A 21154-nucleotide genomic window follows, 5' to 3' on the forward strand; every position below is an offset into this window, starting at 1 on the left:
ACTAAACATATTTTCAGCGGGAATTCGCATTTAATAAGGAATACGAAACACTCTATTTGGTATATGTTCGCCTGGTATTTACAGTGCAGTTCGTTGCAACATTGAATCTCAATTTCTACTAGCGAGGTTTGCACTTTGCAATTCCGTTAAAAATTTTCCGTTATTTTTTAATAAAAATTTTATAATAAAAAAATAATAAAATAGGAACATTAAGTTATGGATTATGATGTTTTAGTAAAATATGAAGTTTTATTTTTAAATATTAAACTAAACTTAAACTACTATGAAGTTTTATTTTTAAAGAGAAGATTCCTATTTATTTATAAGAGAGCTTTATTTTTCATTTATTATAGCTAAATTTATATTATCAATAATGCACTGAGACATGTTACCTCTGAGGGTATTCTGATTTCCTGGTACTAGAATGCACTTGGATGCAATCACTAACTAGTATGCACCGAACGGTATAAAAAAAAACCAAATCTTTTTTTTTATAAAATTAATTGTGAATTAATTTCGCTTTGATCGTGTACACTACGTAGGTGACGTTTACTTTAATGTGTTTACGATGATTGTATTTTGCAAGTAAAAATATTAATTACATATATTATTATTTTTAAAATAATTATAGATGTCAAAAATGAAAACGACTTTTTCCAAACCAAACAATTTGTAGTGCATTTTTTAAGTGCATCATTGCTGTAATAGAATAATAGAATCTAAAGGTGATTGATGTTTATTGCCTGATTGATGAATTCAAACGTGCATTATTCAATTGAATATCTCCGTCCTTGTTTGTTCTCAACTCTGCGCCAAATTTAAAAGTATATAGAGTAAACACATTTAATTAAAATTATTAATATTTTATTTCTTGTTACTAAAAATTTTTCGCTGATTTTTATTATCTTCTTTAAACTAATATTGGTTATACTATTAAAATCTAGTATTTACTTATTTAAAATATAATAAATAGACGAAAAAAAATATGTTGCATTTTCGAAAAACATACTTTGTGCTTAATGTGAATTATTTTATAAGGGAATTAGTTGAATATATATGAATCTAAATTAAATAATTCAAATATCTTATAATGTAATTAACATTTGTAGTTCAATATTTATTTATATACTTTCTGCTATGTTATGAGAAACTCACTTATTAATATATATATATATAGTGATACCATTGTATATTAATTGATTTATTTATATATTTATATCAAAACCTTTATATATGTTTAGGTACCATTTAGCTGGTGTGATTATTTTTTGTTAGATTTCAGATCAAAAGGGACTGCCCAAACAGTAACTGCCACTGTATGGTGCAACTATGAGTTTCGTATGATTCCTGTTACTCTAGTAAAAGTACCACCCTCGAAATGCCAGTTGCTGGTCTATGCAATCTATAATAAATGCATTTTATTCTCGGCCGTCAAATGCATATGAACTCTGAAAGAATAAAAGTGATCATTGTAAAAAAAACATAATTCTTTCTTGCAAGTTTAATTGTATAATTTACGATTAGTTTTTAAATAATTGTAAGAAATTTAATTATTTATATATATTATTATTAAAAGCCAGCCATTAAAATAAATGAATGAATAAAAAACAGATTTTATTTTAAAGTTTATTTCTTTTGTAAAAATCTTTTGTAAATATAACTGACTGCTATACACTAATAAACTAACTGCTATAGAATAAATACGTATGATTTTTAATATTAATTGTTATTCCAAAAATGTTTACAGTACAAGATAGAATCTTCGTCTTTCACCTATGCAATCATTTTATAGGTTAATTTTTAGTTGTAAGTAAGAAAACTGTAACCTCTGAAAACGTAATCTCTCCAGGCATCATGTTATCCCAGTACTTCAATGCATTCCCATTGCAACTTCACTTTATTAGCCGCACGTAGTTTTAGGCGACAATTCCCATTGGCGGCAAATATTTCTTTATTATTATTTTTTTTCAGAAATATTTATAGAAAAAATTATTATAATAATCATAAATTTACTGATTTGACTAAATTCTCTAAATTTTTGAAAAATAAATAAATAATATATTCGAATTGATTTTAATTTTTCTTTTTTAAATTTATTGCTAAAATATAATTCAAAATGATATTTTAAAATATTTATTGCGTAGATTCTAAGGAAATTTTTGGAGACGTGTTTATTTATTTATTTTTAAGGTAAAATGGTGTTATAGATTTTTTTATAAAATATGCTACGGTGATAGAAAGCATTGTTTTGAGAAGAAAGTAACAAAATCATCATAACAATACATAATGACCTAAGATATAGCGGAACTCACAGATAAATATATCATCAGAATTGTTGATCTTATTATTTTTAAAAGTCTAGCCGACTTTTCAAATTTTTTTTTTAATTGATTATTATAAATTTAAGTCAGTAACACGATATGACATCGTTACATTTCTGGACATTGCTTTATATAATTTGTAAGTTAGATCGTATAATATTAATGTGGAGCCGATAAAAACGGTAAGTGCGACAACATATACAAGAATTCTTTTATAATATATATGCCATTCGAAGGCAACGAACGCCTCCAGGCCATTTTAAATACTTACATACATACATTTTGTTTTAAATAATTGACGTTTTATTTTTTCAATATACATGTCGCGTCTAGGGCGGTCAAGAGGGACATTGAGTGTTATCATGGAAATCAGAAATAACAGTTCGATAGGATTAAACAAATTCACACAATAATAGACTTATAGTCTGAACAAAACAATAGATGATTCTTCATAACTAATCTTTAGAAAACAGACAAGTCTCTGGACTAAGAATGTTTCACAATCGCGGACCGCCGCCTGTGGAATTAATGTCCTGAAGATTCTTTTAATTCCACAACGTTAAAATAACGTACACTGAGCAAGAGTCTTATCCAAACGCGTTATTAATAATGATCCCATCGCATGCGTTTCTATTGCTTAAACAGTGGTTGACTTGTCAGATTTTTTTTAAATAACAAAACTGTAAATCTTTGTTCAAATAATATTTACCATAAGAAATAATTATTTCCAACCTTTACAATTTTTGAACTAGTCTGCGGAGGATCGTTCAGTGACACATTGATTGCATTTTAGACAAGTGACGCCGTCCTTACAATTCGACATACATATTATTACATAAATTGAAACTAGATATAAAATAATGGGACCAATGTTTTTCTTTTTTTCGATTTTTTTTTATTTGTCATTTTACTTGCCTTCTAAATGTAGCGCCATCTTAGGACTGTCTACACTTAAAATTTTCAATACGTTAACTTTATGGGCTGGTGTGAAACAATATTTGAAATACTTCAATGGCTTGTACTCAACCCATTGTTCAAATAAAAGTCGTATTTTTGTGCAGAATAAAAAAAAACATTAGTGACATTGTTAATTTTTTCATGTTTATTAATTATTATTTTTAAACCAAGTTGGGCAAAGACCACGACCTATTTCGACAGTTAATGTGACATCGTCGCACATTTTTTAGATTTAATATTTTTTCTCCCAATTTACATTTATTTATCCAAGCTCAGTATAGGAAAATAAAGTAACGGTATCTCTTATTTCAACACTTTTTGGATTTAAACCTAGCTTCTTTTTTCACACAAATAAGAAAATTTTATCACCTTACATTATATGATTGTGTTTAACATAATCAGCCTTCAACCAGTGTGAAAATAATTTTATGAAAACATTACAGTAATATTTTTTTGTTCTAGTGCGCCCTGCTTTAAATTACTAAAATGTTTGCTGTTTAATGAGTAGAACCTGTCAGTACCTAGATAAGGGATATCTGGTGTTTGTTGTATTTATAATAGATGTAATGTTATGTTTGTAATATGGCCAATGCATATACACAAATCAGTTAGGATTTGAAACAAATTTTATACAAGTATTTTTATATCAGCTTAGTTCCAGGTAAATTCGAAAAGACAAGAAAAATTATTTAGTATTGATAATTGCAGTACGGTTCTTATCAAATATTGATATTTAAAAATAATATGTGGTAATATTAAAACATACATTTTTTACCGTAAACAATATTAATATGCATTGTGTCTCTAAAAATCTATTTACGTCATTGAGCGATATAGTCGGAAGTCTTTTCATCATCATTCATCATTCCATCTCGTTCGTGCAGCGTTGCCACATCGTGCATTCTATTGTACTAGGTATTAAGAAAGTAAGGACGTGTTAGTCAAAAACAGGGCATGCGCGGAAAGCCTAGCCTGGATGCACAAATAGGTCATTAGTGCACTGTATGTGACCTAACTTCATTCTAGTTTATTCGACGTGAAGTTAGTTGTTAGTGTTGTCGGCTTGCATTAAACGCAATAGTGAATATCGCACCAAATTACCAGGATATCATATCGGCGGTGAAGTTAGCTAAAGGTCAGCCTAGCACGTGAATGTAGGAAATGCATTTTGCATCTGCGCAAGTGTTGTTTTCCCAATCGTTGATAGTGCAACAGTGATAGCGAGGCAAACAAGAATTTGAGATTATTAAAGAGCGCTTTCTTATTAAGGTAAGAATGTATTCTGCATTTAATTTGATAGGATCATTAAAATACCCACAATTTATGATTTATATCCAATTGTATAAATATCTTCGGTGGGAATATATTTTCTTCCGTAGGGTAGTCGCATGTATGTTTTGCTGATATTGATCGATATCAGTAAGGTGTAGCAGAAGTCTTAAAAGCAATTTATTACTCAAACAAAATATTTCCCATTAAATATATCAACATCTGGAATATATATTTTAATCATAAAAAACTTTATAAATTTAGATTTAAAAATATTTAATATTAATATATATAAATATGTAATATATACATATATATATCATTGTAGTATTGTAATAAAATAAAAAGGAGGAAATATTATATACATATGAGTACCACGAATGTAATATGAACAAGTTTCTTATAGTTAAATAGAAATATAATAAATTTGAAATCGGGATCGATTGTGATGCAAGGTGTTTTTTCTATATATAATATTAATTAAACTCTAAAATAATTTGACCGAGTAGCAATCAATAATATAAGTTTAAAATATAATATACCGTGACCCGGTTGCACTAATTATATTTATAATTAGTCTAAATGACAGCCGACCAATAACGCAGCGATCTGAAAACATTGATTTTACATGGACGCCATTGCTAGTAAAGTTCAAATACATATGTACCTTTGTATCAATTGGGTTATTTTTTATTTATGAAGTCTATTTTACATAATTATATATATTATTTCTTTTTTTTATTTAAGTTATTGTTCGCTTACTTCTATACAAATAAATAAAATTAAAGTGTCAGTTTGTGATTTCATACAACTGCCTCCTTTAAAGTTTATATGGCTACTTGATTATTTTGATATTTTTTTATTTCATTATTACTATTTTGTACAATACTTTGTGGCTTTAGGTTGCAATTATTAACTTCTTTGTAATTTTTTTCTATTAGTCTTAACTTCTGAAGATTTTTTTTATTTAGTATTTTATAGATTTTTACTTTACTTATTCCTTATTTGTAGGGTAAATAAAGTTTGCATTCAATTATTTAGTTTTATCTTTATAGTTTAATAAGATAAGAAGGGTTGTAAGTTTTTTGATTACTTACTGCTGCCTAACCAATGTGTATGTGTAGTGTGTTCACGTATCATGGCAAAGATATAATTGCAATAATTCAGTATAAATTGTCTTAATTCCTAGAATAATAACAATCTCACTAATATCATAAATACTCTCGTATTGTGTGTTTTGTGAATATCTTTTACTTCTTTACGCTTTATCATAGCTAAAATATGACATAATTAATATATTTAGGGCTTTTTTCTCGTTTAACTGTGTTATTGCTTATGACGCCAGCGAAGCTGCAGGCCAAGCGTTAGCCTTTAATGTAATTAAATATTACTGATTTAGCCAAATGGCTGGAAGGGATTGCTGCTGTAGGTTCATTGAAATATATTTGTATTGTGATGTACTTATTGTATCTATTTCAAGCAGTTAAAAGACTCTTGAAAAGAAAGTTCTTTCCAAGCGTTGACAGTTAGGGATTGCATTTGCCTTAATATTTAATTGTCGTTTGTATTTGATGCTTAGCATTGTAGACATCAACAGGCAGATATTGATTTATTTAAATGTGATTTATTTTCAATGGCTAGGAAGCTATCGAGCATTTCTGTACACGGTAGCATGCGCAAGCGATCTAATGACGCCTCCGTGAAAAGACAAAGGTTTTAGTCAGTGTTCTGGCGCTCTCCGCGCTGGTGTGTTCCACGTGTGTACGCGGGCCCGACTTCATAAGTTAAAAAAAAAGTAGGATATTTCTAACTTGACATAAATCAAAATTTGAGTCCTTTAAATTGTACAGATAATTAATAAATAATGAAGTATGTTATGTTATGTGCCATAAGAGTGCAGCAATGAATAATATAATTATGATATGCTATTTGTAATCATTTTTATTATTTTTTTATACAAGACTTTGACTGGCATACTAATAACCTAGTTCTATAGTATGGATTTAATTAAATTGTAATATTCTCGGCTTTAGACTTCATCGCTCAGAATTAAATTATAAAGGAATTATAAAGGAGTAATTGACGACTATTAAGCACTAAAATATTAGGAAAACCCTCCTGCCTGACTGCCTCGTTGGTCTTTTAGGCTGTAGACCTGAAGGTCCTGGGTTCAATTCCCAGGTTGGGCCAATCAAAAGTTATTGGGTTTTTCTGTCAGAAAATTCTCAGTAGCACCCCAAAAGTCTGGAAGTTGGAAATGTACACACTCCCATGCCTCGGAAAGCACCTAAAGCCTTTGGTCCTGCGCCTAAACTCTTTTCGGCCGTTTCGGATAGCCGTCCCATTATGAGAGTTAGGGAACAGAGAGTGCATATGCGTTTGCGCACACACTTGTGCACTATAATATCTCCTGCGCAGTTGCATAATCTCTCTTGAGATTGGCCGCCGTGAAATCGGTCTGGAGGACATTATCATTATTAGGAAAAATGATTGGTCACTCATTTTTGGTCAACTATTTAAAATAGCATTAAGGATTACGATATTACTTTCAAGATTATTTTATTAGTTTGAGATTGCTGTGACGTAAAATACAAACAGAAGTGGATTATTATTATTAGTTAATTTGAACAATGTCTGCAATTATTTTCCAAGTCAATTGCTACTTATAAAACTGTATATGAAACGGAATACAACTGTTTTTCCTTTTATGTGAAAATGTTTCACAATAATTGATTGTAATTACTGTATGTTACATAGAATATAAATACGACGATAAATATTTTGCTATTTATACTACAAAATATATTTTTTTATTAAAAAGTATATAAATAATTAGTATCGAATCCGGTTTTCGCCTATTTTATACGAATCTCAAAGTTATTTTAAGTTTTATTTCTTTTATATTTAGCACCTATCAGTTTATGTTTAATTTTATATATTTTATTTTATAACTAAAAGGTAAGGGGAAAATTTCGATATTCAAATATAGCTAAGTAAATTACAACGAGTATTTATCTTTCATCAGAACAACAAATACGACGTGGGCAGTGGCGAGCAGTTCGATGACCTAGTAGGGTTGATAGAACACTTTCGGACGTATCCTATAATAGAGACGTCTGGTGACGTACTACGTCTGCTACAGCCGGTCGGCGGGATAAGTCTACGTGCACATGTTCAGAATAGCGTCAAGGTATGTCTAGGTTACTGCTGCTGGCGTAGCACCAATATTTGATGTAGTAAACTATGTTTCGGTTTGACCTAGTGCCTGCCACTATGTCAAGAGTATGACTATGGAAAGAGTATACATAGGTGTGAGTGACCACATATAGTCAGGAGAAAGCTTTGCTCTTCTGCATTCCTAAAATAAAAATAGCCATTAAGATTTAATGGTGGGAGGATGTTAAACATCCGCCTGGCTTGTTACCACCGTACGCATGGTGAAAAACTCGTGAAGTGGCTTGCAGCCGCGTTTCGAGGTCAGCCAGCGTACAGCCAGAGCCCGAGCGAGTATTGCCGCGATGGGTGTTGGTCCAATGGAGACGGCTGTTGAACCAATGCCGGGGGAAACTGTATTGACCTGCCGGACAGGGAGACCCGAAGAAACGGCTGTTCCGCTGGCCGCCCGTGGCATAGTACAGGGGCCCGAGCGTGCCTAACCAGCTCGTGAGGCTGCCCCACCAGGCCACGCATAATCTCGGGGTGGACCGTCGTGCCGGTTGGTGACCGGTAGGTGGGGTCCCGGCGGCCACTTCCGGGGGGGTTCGGGGGCCCTTCCGTCCGGTGGGTCAGTGTATTTTTCCTTTTGGCAATCACTTGGGGAAACACGCCTCCACACTTTGCCCATCCCTATCGTGGCAATACATCGCTCGCTTCACGTCTCTTTTCCATTTTATTTTTCCCAAATGGCGCAACAAAACAGAAATAACGGTCGTACAGCGGTGCACACCCCCACCATACCCTCGCTGTTTTAGGTCGAGTTCTCTAACATCCGAGGACTCCACACTAACCTCAACGCTGTCCACCACCATCTCGAGACAGCACGGCCAGCAATGTTGTTTCTCACGGAGACACAAATACTCCGTCCTGCCGATACCAGCTACCTTAATTATCCCGGCTACACGCTTGAAGAATCCTTCAAAGCGAAAGCCGGAGTATGCTTGTTCGTCAGGACGGATGTTTGCTGTCACCGACTGCGCTGCTTGGAGGACCCCTCCTTCTCCATGTTGGTGGTACGTGTGGACCTGGTTCGTCAGAGCCGAGTCTACGTGTGCCTCTACAGATCCCACAATGGTGACTTGGAGACAAGCCGATTATTTGACCATCTTAGTCGGGTGGCAGATGCTGCGCAAGAGCAATTTCCTAACGCGGAATTGGTGTTTTTGGGGGATTTTAATGCTCACCACGAATCCTGGTTGAAATCCCTCAAAACTGACCATGCTGGAAGGACTGCTCATGCTTTTGCTCTCACACATGACTTGACCCAACTGGTTGATCAGCCCACCAGGATCCCAGACATTGATGGGCAAGCACCTTCTCTACTGGACCTTCTGCTGACTTCTCACCCGGTGGAATATCAGGTTGTGGTTCAGGCTCCTCTTGGCTCTTCGGATCACAGCCTTATATCTATCAGAGTGCCACAGGCCAAGCTGCCGCCACTAGCGGTATGCAAACGTCGCGTTTGGCACTATAAGTCGGCGGATTGGGACGGTATGCGCGATTACTATGGGTCGGTCCCTTGGAAGGAACGTTGCTTCAGTGGGAATGAACCGACAGCTGGTGCCGCTGCTGTTGCTGACGAGATCATGTTGGGAATGGAATACTACATTCCTAGCTCAGATCTCGTCAGTAGGAGTACGCGTAACCGTTGGTTCACTCGTGAATGTGCCGATGCTGTATCATCTAAGCAGGCGGCATATCGCAAGTGGATCAACGGCTGCATTAGCGGGGCATCTAACATTGACTCACTGAACGCAAACTATAATAAAAATTCCAAGTCCTGTAGAAAGGCATACACGAGAGCGGATGCACAGCGCATTGTACAGATTGGTTATGACCTTGTTTCGCATCCTAGGGGCTCTCGTACCTGGCGTCTGACCAAGTCTGTGCAAAACAATTTCTGCCAACCTTCGCCGCCACCGCACAGAAATCCGGACGGATCGCTAGCTCACAGTCCGCAAGAGCAAGCTGATCTCCTGGCTAAACTCTTTGCCAACAATTCCGTCATCGATGATTGTAGTGCGCTGCCACCTACAATACCTTCATGTGGCCATACGATGCCTGACATTAAAATCAGGCAACGTGATGTGCGTGCGGAGCTGCATTCACTTGATGTACGGAAAGCTAGCGGTCCCGATGGAATACCATCCATAGTGCTGAAGAAGTGCGCAGCGGAGCTGTCTCCTATGTTAACGCGCCTGTTCCAACTTTCTCTCTCTTAGGGATGTGTGCCGGAGGCTTGGAGAAGAGCTAATGTGCAAGCGGTTCCCAAAAAAGGGGATCGGTCTGACCCGGCAAATTATCGGCCAATAGCTATCACCTCAGTACTTTGTAAGGTGATGGAACGGATTTTAAACAACCAACTGATCCATTACCTAGAAGATCACTGTTTAATTAATGATCGTCAGTACGGGTTTCGACCAAAACGGTCCACAGGTGATCTTCTAGCGTATGTAACACACCTCTGGGGTGAAGCTATCGACAAGCATGGAGAATCGTTGGCTGTCAGCCTCGATATCTCCAAGGCTTTCGACAGGGTCTGGCACAGAAGTCTTCTCTCCAAGCTGCCGGCATATGGTCTGCCTGCTCAGCTATGCACCTGGATTGCCAGCTTCCTACACAAGCGTAGCCTTCGTGTTTTAGTTGATGGTTGCGCTTCACAACTATATGTAGTGAATGCTGGGGTCCCCCAGGGATCTGTGCTATCTCCTACACTCTTTCTTTTGCATATCAATGATATGCTCTCTCTTGGGAACATACATTGCTATGCAGACGATAGTACAGTGCATGGTGGATACCACGGACGAGCAGTGGCTGGGCGAGCAGAAATTCAGAAGAGGCGGAAGGATCTTGTCATTGAATTCGATAGGACGTTAGAGCTCATCGCCAAATGGGGCTCTGATAATCTTGTTGAGTTTAATGCAAAGAAAACACAGGTATGCGCTCTCAAGGCAAAAAAGTCAACATTTTCCCCTCTTCCCTCCCTCTGTGGTACTCCGCTGGTGATGCAAAACAAAATCGCCATGCTGGGGATTGACGTTCGCTGCGACCTTAGTCCAGGGGATATTACATCGAGGCTGTTATAAAAACAGCTTCACGGAAACTCGGAGTTCTGAACAAGGTGCGGCGTTTTTTCACGCCACAACAACTGTGCCTGCTGTACAAAACACAGGTACGGTCTTGCGTGGAATATTGTTCGCACCTTTAGGATGGCTCCGCTAAGTACCTACTTGAGGCCTTGGACCAGTTGCAGCGACGTGCCGTACGCATTATTGGCGACGTAAAGGTCACAAGCACCCTTGAACCTTTACAATTGCGTCGTGAGATAGCAGCACTGAGCGCTTTCTACCGACTGTATCACGGCGAGTGCTCTGAGGAATTATTCTCTCTAATTCCTGCTTCCCCCTTCCTTCTTAGGTCCACGCGAGCTGGTTCTCGATGTCACCGCCTAACTATGACATCAATTCCATCGCGAACAAAGAAATTTGGCAACTCCTTTCTTTGTCGCACTTCCAAAAAATGGAATTCCTTACCAGCTCACGTGTTCCCCTCCTCTTACAACCCAGGTTCAACCCTTCAAACGAGGCGTGAAGAGGCATCTTGCGGGCCGGCAAGGCGAAGGCGGCTAGTGCAGAACGTTTTTCCCGTCTGTACTGGCCGTCGTCGCGTTTGGACTCTACTACCACTTACCATCAGGTGGAGTAGAGTCATTTGCCCTCCCGGCGAATTTAAAAAAAAAAAAAAAGATTATAAAATACACAATAACGTATACAGCGCTACCTATCAATCACTTAATTTCACATAAACAATTTAACGTGAATATCAAAAAAGTTATCAAAATTATTAAGATAATAATATTAAAAGATATATATACATTTACTTACTTTTTAAGGAAATGAGGGATTTTAGTGACAATCACAACGACCCAGGATTAGACGGAGAGTTTCATTCTTTAAACATGTTGGATAATGTGCATGTATTCACAACGGTTGAAGGCTCGAAGCCGGAGAATGCGAGCAAGAACAGATATCGCAATGTGTTACCATGTAAGTTGTATAAGTAGTAAGTAGAATAATTTTTATATCGACATAATTTGTATACAGCATCGATACTATTACAAGAATATAATTAAAACTCAGTACTGAAGTTTTTGGATGTTAATTAATTTTAACCTCTTCATATTCATCACGTGCGTGCATTTATAGTGCATTTAGAGTTTATAATCAATTAGTTTATGCTCGCCGATAAAGGAAAACACTGTGATACCTATCAGGCGTCAAATGAAATTTTGCCACATGTATGATGATGGTGGATAAGCATTGGAATATGCTCCAAAACCTTTAACTTAAGAGGAGAAGAGGGCTCTGATGATCAGTAGAATAATTAAAATCAGGTGTCTATTGAACGCTTACTATTGATGTCGGCATAATTTTACACATTTTTTTTTATTTTCAGATGATCAGACCCGCGTAGTATTACGCAGGGACGAAGATTCGGGGGAAACAGATTATATCAATGCAAACTATATTCATACTACTTATCCGCTTGATCCGGGCAAAGTAACGAAGTCTAGAAGTATAAGCGACAACCTGAGTGTGATTTGTAAGAAACTTTTTATCAGTTATTTAACTAATTTACTTCGAAACCGGCTACGGCACCATTCTCACTACTATGTGAAAGTGTGTGCGCAAACACAAGTGCATTCTCATAATCCAATAGAACGGTAGATCCGACACGATCGGAGAATATAGGCGCAGGAACAGCGGCTTTACGTGCGTTCCTAGTGACCTCCCCCAAAACATTAAAAATGCGAAATCAATGTCTAATAGTCTAAATAGAACTAGAGACTTAAACTAATTCTTAACAATATAAGTTATGATCACTCTGTGTTGTCTTTGTATTTAACTTATTGGTTTTGTTATACTCTCTGTTATAAGTACGCCTGCCGTAATTTAACTTAAATTTAATGACTAATTTTTTCCTAAGTAAATTTTCTTTTTGTGAGAATTTTCGATGATAAAAATCTCAAACTTCAAATACTTCAAATCAGACACCATACTGATACTGAGAATTTCTATATAGAAAAAAAACAACAAATATTAAAGGATATCGGGATCTGCGGCTTTATAAGATAGCTATAGACCACTTTTAAAAATTTATACGCCTGGCATAACTTGCAGTGTGTAAAATATTAACCTATTTCATGTTAGTAACTAGAAACCTTCCCGCATTTGCGAATACAATTGTACGAAATGTCAACGCAATTAATGAACAATGCATAAACATAGCGATGCACAAGCAAGAGCGAATATTCATTTTTATACAATTATATAAGCCTAGCTAATACTCTACTACGCTGCAATGCCCTTTTAAACTATTTTGTAAACAATAATCCGATATAAATCACTAGCGTGAACAATTAATGTAGGTACAAATTGTCATATTCATTTGATGAACAACTGACAAACGCTGAGAATACGAACTTAAACTGAACTAGCATTTTATATATGAGATCAAATAAGTTTAGAAACATTCAAAATATTATGTTGCTTAATGACGATACAAAAAAAAACGCTTTAGATATTCGAGTGAGTCTTTTCTAAGCAGTGGTTAAACAATGGCGCGCTACATAACATAAACCCAAGGACTTGTAGTTGATTATAGTTCTATGTGAACTTAACGGTGACAGATCCTGTTTTGGCATAACGCATATCGTAAAACGTATAAACAAGGAAAATTACCTTCATTGTCTCATACAAACATCTGACTGTCATACTAATGAGATTGTTACATGGAATATGTGATGAATCGATATTGAATAATTCGCGGGTGCCACACTTGCTCGATCGCGTAGTCATTTATTTGTGTCAGGTTATATTAATATTAAAAGCTCAGCTTTGTGATGCCATTGTTTATTTTCCTGTTTAAAGTATGATTGATTAAATCATTATTTATTTTATTCTTACGTACTGTTAATACAAATTTATTTTAATACACTTCTCTTTACAGAAATAACGCGTTCATATATATGTATGTGTATTATTATCCTATTTCAAACTAAGATATTTTTATTTTCAGCAATATCCAGAGGCGATACCAAGAAAGCCGCTCCATCGGTTACAAAGTCCTTATCAGACGATGCGCTTCGAGATGTCAAAAATTACTTCAAGATGGACAAATCGAACATCAGTTTTAGTCGAAATATAAGTAAGTTGCTGAATTTCTATTAATTATGTTACGAACAATTAGATTAGCTTCGAATTATAAATGTGAAATTATTGCATTTTACGGTTAATATTATTGGAGTATTAGTTGCATAGTTTCGGCAGTATAGGATAGCGCCATCTTATTCCATATGTCTTATAACTTCGTATATTTTTAACTTTGTATTTTTATATATTTCAGTTAAGGATAAAATATACATAGCCACTCAAGGGTGTCTGCCTAACACAATAAATGATTTCTGGCTGATGTTGTGGCAAGAAGACGTCAGAGTGGTGGCCATGATCACTAACGAAGTCGAAAGGGGAAAGGTAACGCTGCTATATTTTTATCTTATAATATTATATGAGCAATTCTCGTATACATATATAAAAACTCTTTTCGTGTATCTCGGTTACGGCTCTAATAATTTGGCTGAAATTTTGTTTTCTCAAACCTTTTTTGTTTCTTTATTTAGTCATAATAATTATTGCTAGTGACATCTGTGCTTGGTAGACCCATGTTTTTGATTTGTTTTATTATTAAATTCAATTTATATTTATGTGCAAAAGTGAGACGAATGTTTGTTGTTCACGTGTTAAGTATACAGACTTATCTTACTTATTAACATAAAAAATACTTTACAAACTCGATTACAAATCTTTATTTTCGAAATACACAATATCATCTTCTTTTAAAAAGGTTTTTAATTTCAAATTTGACAAACATTTCAGTGTGCAGTCATTTCGACATTATTAGGTCATTGCTATTTTTTATTATGGCATAACGTCATACATTTCTATAGGTATATCAATCTAATGTATTTTTTTCAGAAAAAATGCGAGCGTTACTGGCCTCCCTCCGGCGAAGAGGGTACTTATGGCGAGTTGACTGTGAAGTGGCTGTCTGAGACGAAAGTTGACGAGTACATCGTCAGGGAGTTTGATGTCAATGATACCGCCAACTGTCGAACAATGTACCTGTATCAGTATACGGTAAAAAGTTCAAATTATTAATAAAAATACTTTTTTCCAAAGACTTCTTTTTATACTAAAGATTATATCAAATGAATTACATACATTAAAAATGAACAATACAAATATTTATTATGTGCATTCTAAGAGTTATTAGAGAAAAGTCTGAAAAAATACCTATATCAGTATATCTTTAACAGCAATGTTTTTTTTTAATATTGTTGTTCTTACATATTATATTAAGGACTAAGACTGCATTTTTTTGTTATTACACACTACAAATATGCAATAATTAAATTCATATTATTCAAATATTTCCAAACTACATCTATTATGAATCAGTTACTCGCTTATTTTTAATAATATTTGCTGTTTTTTTTAATTTATTTTTCATTTTGTTAGATCTGTGTTAATAAAATAAATTATTAACTGAATATTAATATATATTCAGGGCTGGCCCGACCACAGCATCCCACCTGACTCGAATCACATCTTGATGTTTTTAGAAGACATAAATCGTCGGATGTATAGGATCTCACAGGAGAAAGACAGTCCAGAAGAAGTGAGTTGTCTTTTACGCAATACTATCTAAAATATGAAAGACATTAACAAGCCATAAAATTTATAAACGCTTAACGAAAAAGCCAAGTGGCCCAGTGGTAAGAAGCATGAATCTTAACCGATGATGGTGGGTTCAAACCCGGCTAAGCACCACTAAATTTTAATGTGCTTAATTTGTGCTGCTTAACGGTGAAGGAAAACATCGTGAGGAAAATCGCATGTGTCTAATTTCACTGAAATTCTGCCACATGTGTATTCCACCAATCCGCATTGGAGCAGCATGGTAAAATAAGCTCTTTGTCTTCACCTCATAAAGGGAGACGAGGCCTTAGCCCAACACTGGGACAATCACAGGCTGTTAACTGTAACGAATATTAGGTAATAGTGGAGTCTTTTAGCAAATTATTTTATATATATTAAATTGTTAATAATTTATGTGATCGCAATTCTTCGGTTAACTAGCAATTGTTTACAGCTTGAAATCCAAATAACTCTTGTCACAAAAGCGTTGACAAACCAAAAGTTGTTAAATTTTGTTGACTTAATTTTATACTTAAGTTAATACGTTAACTCTAAATAGTTAAAGCATTAAATTTAGCCATACTAATATTATAACACACTACTGACTTTAATACGAATAGATTACGAACATTTATCATACAATCCCGATCCATGGCAGTAGAGCAGTCACTGAAAGCACGTTGACCCGTTTGCTAATATGATAAATTAATGAAGATCAGTGTATTTTCAGAACGTGTTGTGCGTTCACTGCTCAGCGGGCGTTGGTAGGACTGGCACCTTCATAGTCCTGGATATGCTAATTGACAAGATAAAAATGTCAAGTAAGTTTATTATTTTGGCAATTATTTATTTTATCGTTTCTGTCGCTGCAAGCGAATCTTTTCAGTTGTTGATAAATATTTTATGACATGTTGTCTTTAAATGCAAAATTTATTTTATCGTATATCTCATTCATTAACCGCCAGTTTCTGAAATTATAAACAAATACATATAACAAATCTAAAAAAAAAAAATTACGCTCATTTCACGTCTATTGCGTCATCGTCTGCCACCGACGTATAACCATTCAGAATGAAGCCGTATTAGATAAACTGACTTAGATCATCATAGTTTCAGAAACTGGATGTAACACTTGCCTACATGTCACCCATAGATACTGGCACAGTGGGCCATTTCTTATACTATCAATGTGCCGCACTGACCGGGACACAGCAATTCACATAATAGACGAAGGCGGTAGATTTATACACAGTTGCAAAAATAACGTCACTCAGTACATTTCTTGAATAATTAAACGTAAGCCTTAGCGTTTGTATATTATTATTAAAAGCAATTCAATATAACGTTCTAATAAATAATTATTTAAAAATACAATGCAATATTCGCATTTGGCAGCTTGCGTATCTTTTTTTTTAAATATACTGGAGTTTTAAGCGATTGTGTTCACTTTCGAATGAATGTTATATTATAATAATTTATTATTAAATATAGGACATTATATATTTTCACTTTGCGCGCCATCACTAATTTTGCGTTGCAGAAACGTATTTAATGCGAATTTTAAAAATATTTGTTGCTTTGTGTTTGAAGTGTTACAAGAAAACTTGTAAAATACTTTATAGGTATGTTTATTAACTAGATCTTGCATTTGAATGATACATTTGTTACATAAATGTGTTTATTGCAGAATTTCAAAGTGAATATGAGGTTCACGACACTGTGAAGTTGGTGCGGTCGCAGCGCAGCGGGCTGGTGCAGACAAAGGCCCAGTACAGATTTATATATCTGTCCCTTCAGTATTATCTTGATAACAATAATATAAAAATAAGGAAAAAGGTAAAAGATCCCCAAGGTAAACCATAAATACATTCTCATAAAATGTCTTAATAATCGTTTCAATTTATATGGATGTTGTGTTTCACTGTGAAATTAATCTTATTAAAAAAAGTAATCTTAGCACATATGTGTAAATTGTAACTTTCCTAAATTGGCTATGATTATATTTCCTTGCAACAAGCTGTGCAACTAATATATAACAAGACTAACTTACCTCCGACTGAGAAATACGACTCGTCGTAAGTCCATACATTAATTTACGAAAAATCATAATTTGATATAAAGTATTCATTCTAACTGGGCGTAGATTTTTTGGAAACCTGGTAAATCCAGACAGGATATTTTTGAATCAGAGTTAATTTATCATTCGTTAATCATTTAAAAATTTACATAAAATTATATAATATTGATGTTGTATTTTATTGTGAAATTAATCTTATTAAAAAAAAGTAGTGTTAACAAATACATTTATGTGTAAATTATAATTATTCTTGATTGGCTATATATTTTCTTACAACAAGATGTGAAACTAACTTATTACATGACTAACTTACCTCTGACAGATAAATACGACTCGTCTTAAGCTCACATTATTTTTGTATTCTTTCGTAAAATTACAAATATTCAAAAATGTATATAAATTAGTCATTTTAATTGGACTTGTAGGAAACCTGGTAAATCGAAACAGGATTTTATAAAAATTTGGAGTTAACTTTTCAAACACTTTACGTTTTGTTATTTATTTCAAAGTTTACATAATAATTATATAATATGGATGTTGTGTTATATTGTGAAATTAACATTATTGAAAAAAAAGTAGTGTTAGGAAATATGTGTTAAATGTAATTTATCTAAATTGGCTATTATTATATACCCTGGCGGCAAATTGCGGAACTAACTTTTGACAGATATAATTACAAATTGTTGTCATATTTTCATAAAATTAAAACAAGGCGTGCTTAAAATTATAAATATTTAAGCATTAAAATAAAGTAGAATCATTCTAGTCGGTACCGATTTTTTTGAAAACCTGATTTATCGAGTCACGATTTTTTTTATTTTAGTAGGTATAGTTTTCAAACTTTTAAATTCAGATGAATATTATATTGGATTGAAAAACAAATTACTTTAAAGGATTACTCATTGCGATTAAAGTCGCTACAAAAGATTAAGTTCCAGAAATTTGGGTGGTTCCATTCCCATGTCATTACTGGTAAGTTTAATGTAGAAAGCACCGCTGTTCTCCATTTGACTAATTTTATTATATTTAACTAAAGTTTAAATTTATTGCTGATAAGAACATGATGTTTTGCGGCAGGAAAGCACCCGCTCTTTATTTCTGTTTACACAATGCGATTTGTATTAAAAAAATAAAATTAATATCAATACTTGTATATTTGTATGTTCCTAATCATTAATTTATTTAAAACCTTCAAAATTGCCTTGGTATTTTTGCAACTTCGTTCATATTGTAACAATGAAATCTTCATTGGTTATTTTTATAACCATTATGAAATTATTCGAATATTGCTCTGTTTTTAGTACAGCTACTACATCTGTCTTAAATGTTCCGCAAACTGGCACTGGGTAAATTTATTGTCTATCGAATATAATTATTTTTCTTGGATAAAAAAAATATATATATATTGAATGTCAAAATCAATGTTTAATAAATAAAGAAATATATGAAGTTAAATTGATTCATTTACTATCTATTAAATGTTACATTTTATGATGAAAGGAAATGAAAAATTATTATAATTAAATCCGCTATTCGAGTCACGGTTGTAAATATCGTAACTGTTATTTACTGGTTTGTCTTCATTTAAATAATAGGAAGAGTTTGAGGGGTTTTCGCAAACATCCATTAATTTAATTTACACTAACCTCAATTTAACACGTTTAATCTGTATTCTAACTCTAACACTCAAACGTTAATAATAAAAAATTGGGCAAATAACACAAAATATTGTTGTAAGAAGTCAAATTATTGCTGTACTCCCAAGGCGCCGTAAATAATTATGAGATTTATTTATAAAAAAAGTACACTACAATTTCCCTTATTAAAAGGAAATGATACATTAACTTGCTTCTTGGCCGTCTTTTGGTAGACATTCTTTATTAAAAAGTTCAGGAAATATCATTTTCAATTGACACAGTGCCACCTGTTGATATATTTGAAAACTAACTGCTCAAGCTCTTGTTAAAAAATCAGGTTTTGGTCAACTACAAAAAGGTATTTCAATTGCAGAAAACTGATCAGACAACAAGGTTTAAAATTTTCTTAAAAGTATCACCAAAGGACTATATACATATGCATATACTTTAACTAAATACTAACTTTGTTGTCATATGAATGTTTCAAAAAAATTTCCAAGGGGAAATTATCGCCATCTTTTTTTTAGTAAATGAACTAATTATGAAATTTTGGTTAAAATACGTAGCTCATTAAATTGTGGTAATTTAATGAGCTACGTATTCAGATTTTATTGCAATCCTGGATTTTATTATTTTCAAGCTAACTTTAATGTAATGTGAATAGTATACCTTTATGCTAACAAATCAAACCCAGTAATCAGTAACAAATTTGGGATTTGACGTTTGATGTGCACGAAAAAAATCATAAAATCATTTGAAGGAAGAAAAACTTCAAAGCAAACTGAAACAATGGACAGTGATAAATTATGTATTAGAATCCAAATAGGTGTTGTTTTTTTTTTTAATTTCGAAGATATAATTTTATACGCTGGTTAAAAAAAAATTATAACGTTACGTTTCAGAGCTTCATACGTTTATTTTTCATTATCTGTATTATTTCAGATTGGCAAACATCTGTTTCAAGGAATATGTTTTTTATTCAAGTAAACATTACGATTTAGCGTTTTTGAATCGTGAATATTTGAATTCTACTTCCTTTTCGTAAAGCAACCTCTAATAATATATTTAAAGTAGCTGTTTAATGTTATAAGTAACGTTATCGCTTTATTATTTGTAATGAAATCATCGAGTAATTCGCTTGCATTAGGACTTGTTTACCGTAAGCTATAATTTAGTCTGGTTGGATTTGTATCATGGCTGATCGGCAGTCTGATACTCTTGGGATTTCTTTGACTGGTTGGTGGGCAAAGGTTGAGGCAGTTCCGTGCTCGATTGATGCATGCAATTAATAGAAATTCCCTTAATCGTTCATACATCATCAGCGGTTGTTAGGATGGATCTATTCAACTCTGCTGTGTAGAACACACGGCTAAAGTGTATTGATAAAAACTTTAAAAAAATATATAATTGCCAAAGTGTTTTAATTAACAAAAAATAATCATGACAAAAATGTCTATTAATAAATATTTCTTTTTTACAGATATTCTTCTGAAGCTTAAATGGAAAATACCAGTGAACCAAAGCATGTATTATATATTAAACAATGTGATCACAAAATAGAATTAAGTATAATTTTAATATTCACTAAATTATATGGTACCATGGCTGAAGTTCCGAAATTAAAGGGAGACAAAAAGCGCGAATGCGTCTGAGCGAGAAAGAGAGATCATTGTATGAATTTCAGTAGAGAAATACAGTGATATCGACGTTGATAAATAAATTTGCCCGCGGTAAAATTAAGGTCTTTTGATAAATCGTTAGTTAAGGTTCTGAAATCGAAAGGAACAAAGCTGTGGGGCTGATTATGGTAGCTAGCACCAAATGATAATATTAATTTTATGATTATTATCTAGGTCCGTACTCAAATTGTTGGTAGGTAGACTTAATTGTACCTCTGATTAAAAGGTTGTTTTATAAAGA

General features: G+C 33.6%; 1 protein-coding gene across 3 annotated transcripts in view; it reads left to right on the forward strand.

Moving 5' to 3' along the window:
- LOC126780372 (tyrosine-protein phosphatase corkscrew-like) overlaps nt 1-21154 on the forward strand; it is a 37117-nt gene extending 15963 nt beyond the window's left edge. Inside the window, exons 3-12 of one of the 3 annotated variants that reach the window (XM_050504822.1) lie at nt 7573-7737; nt 11656-11809; nt 12219-12365; nt 13842-13970; nt 14169-14296; nt 14798-14959; nt 15390-15500; nt 16251-16341; nt 17208-17372; nt 20715-21154. In XM_050504822.1, coding sequence (XP_050360779.1) covers nt 7573-7737; nt 11656-11809; nt 12219-12365; nt 13842-13970; nt 14169-14296; nt 14798-14959; nt 15390-15500; nt 16251-16341; nt 17208-17372; nt 20715-20794 — 1332 coding nt within the window. In that variant the 3' untranslated portion in view covers nt 20795-21154. Of the gene's footprint in view, nt 1-7572; nt 7738-11655; nt 11810-12218; nt 12366-13841; nt 13971-14168; nt 14297-14797; nt 14960-15389; nt 15501-16250; nt 16342-17207; nt 17373-20712 lie in introns of all 3 variants that reach the window. The other 2 variants (XM_050504824.1, XM_050504823.1) reach the window with 2 other exon arrangements.

This window comes from Nymphalis io, chromosome Z (assembly GCF_905147045.1).
Source record: "Nymphalis io chromosome Z, ilAglIoxx1.1, whole genome shotgun sequence".
Lineage (NCBI taxonomy): Eukaryota > Metazoa > Arthropoda > Insecta > Lepidoptera > Nymphalidae > Nymphalis > Nymphalis io.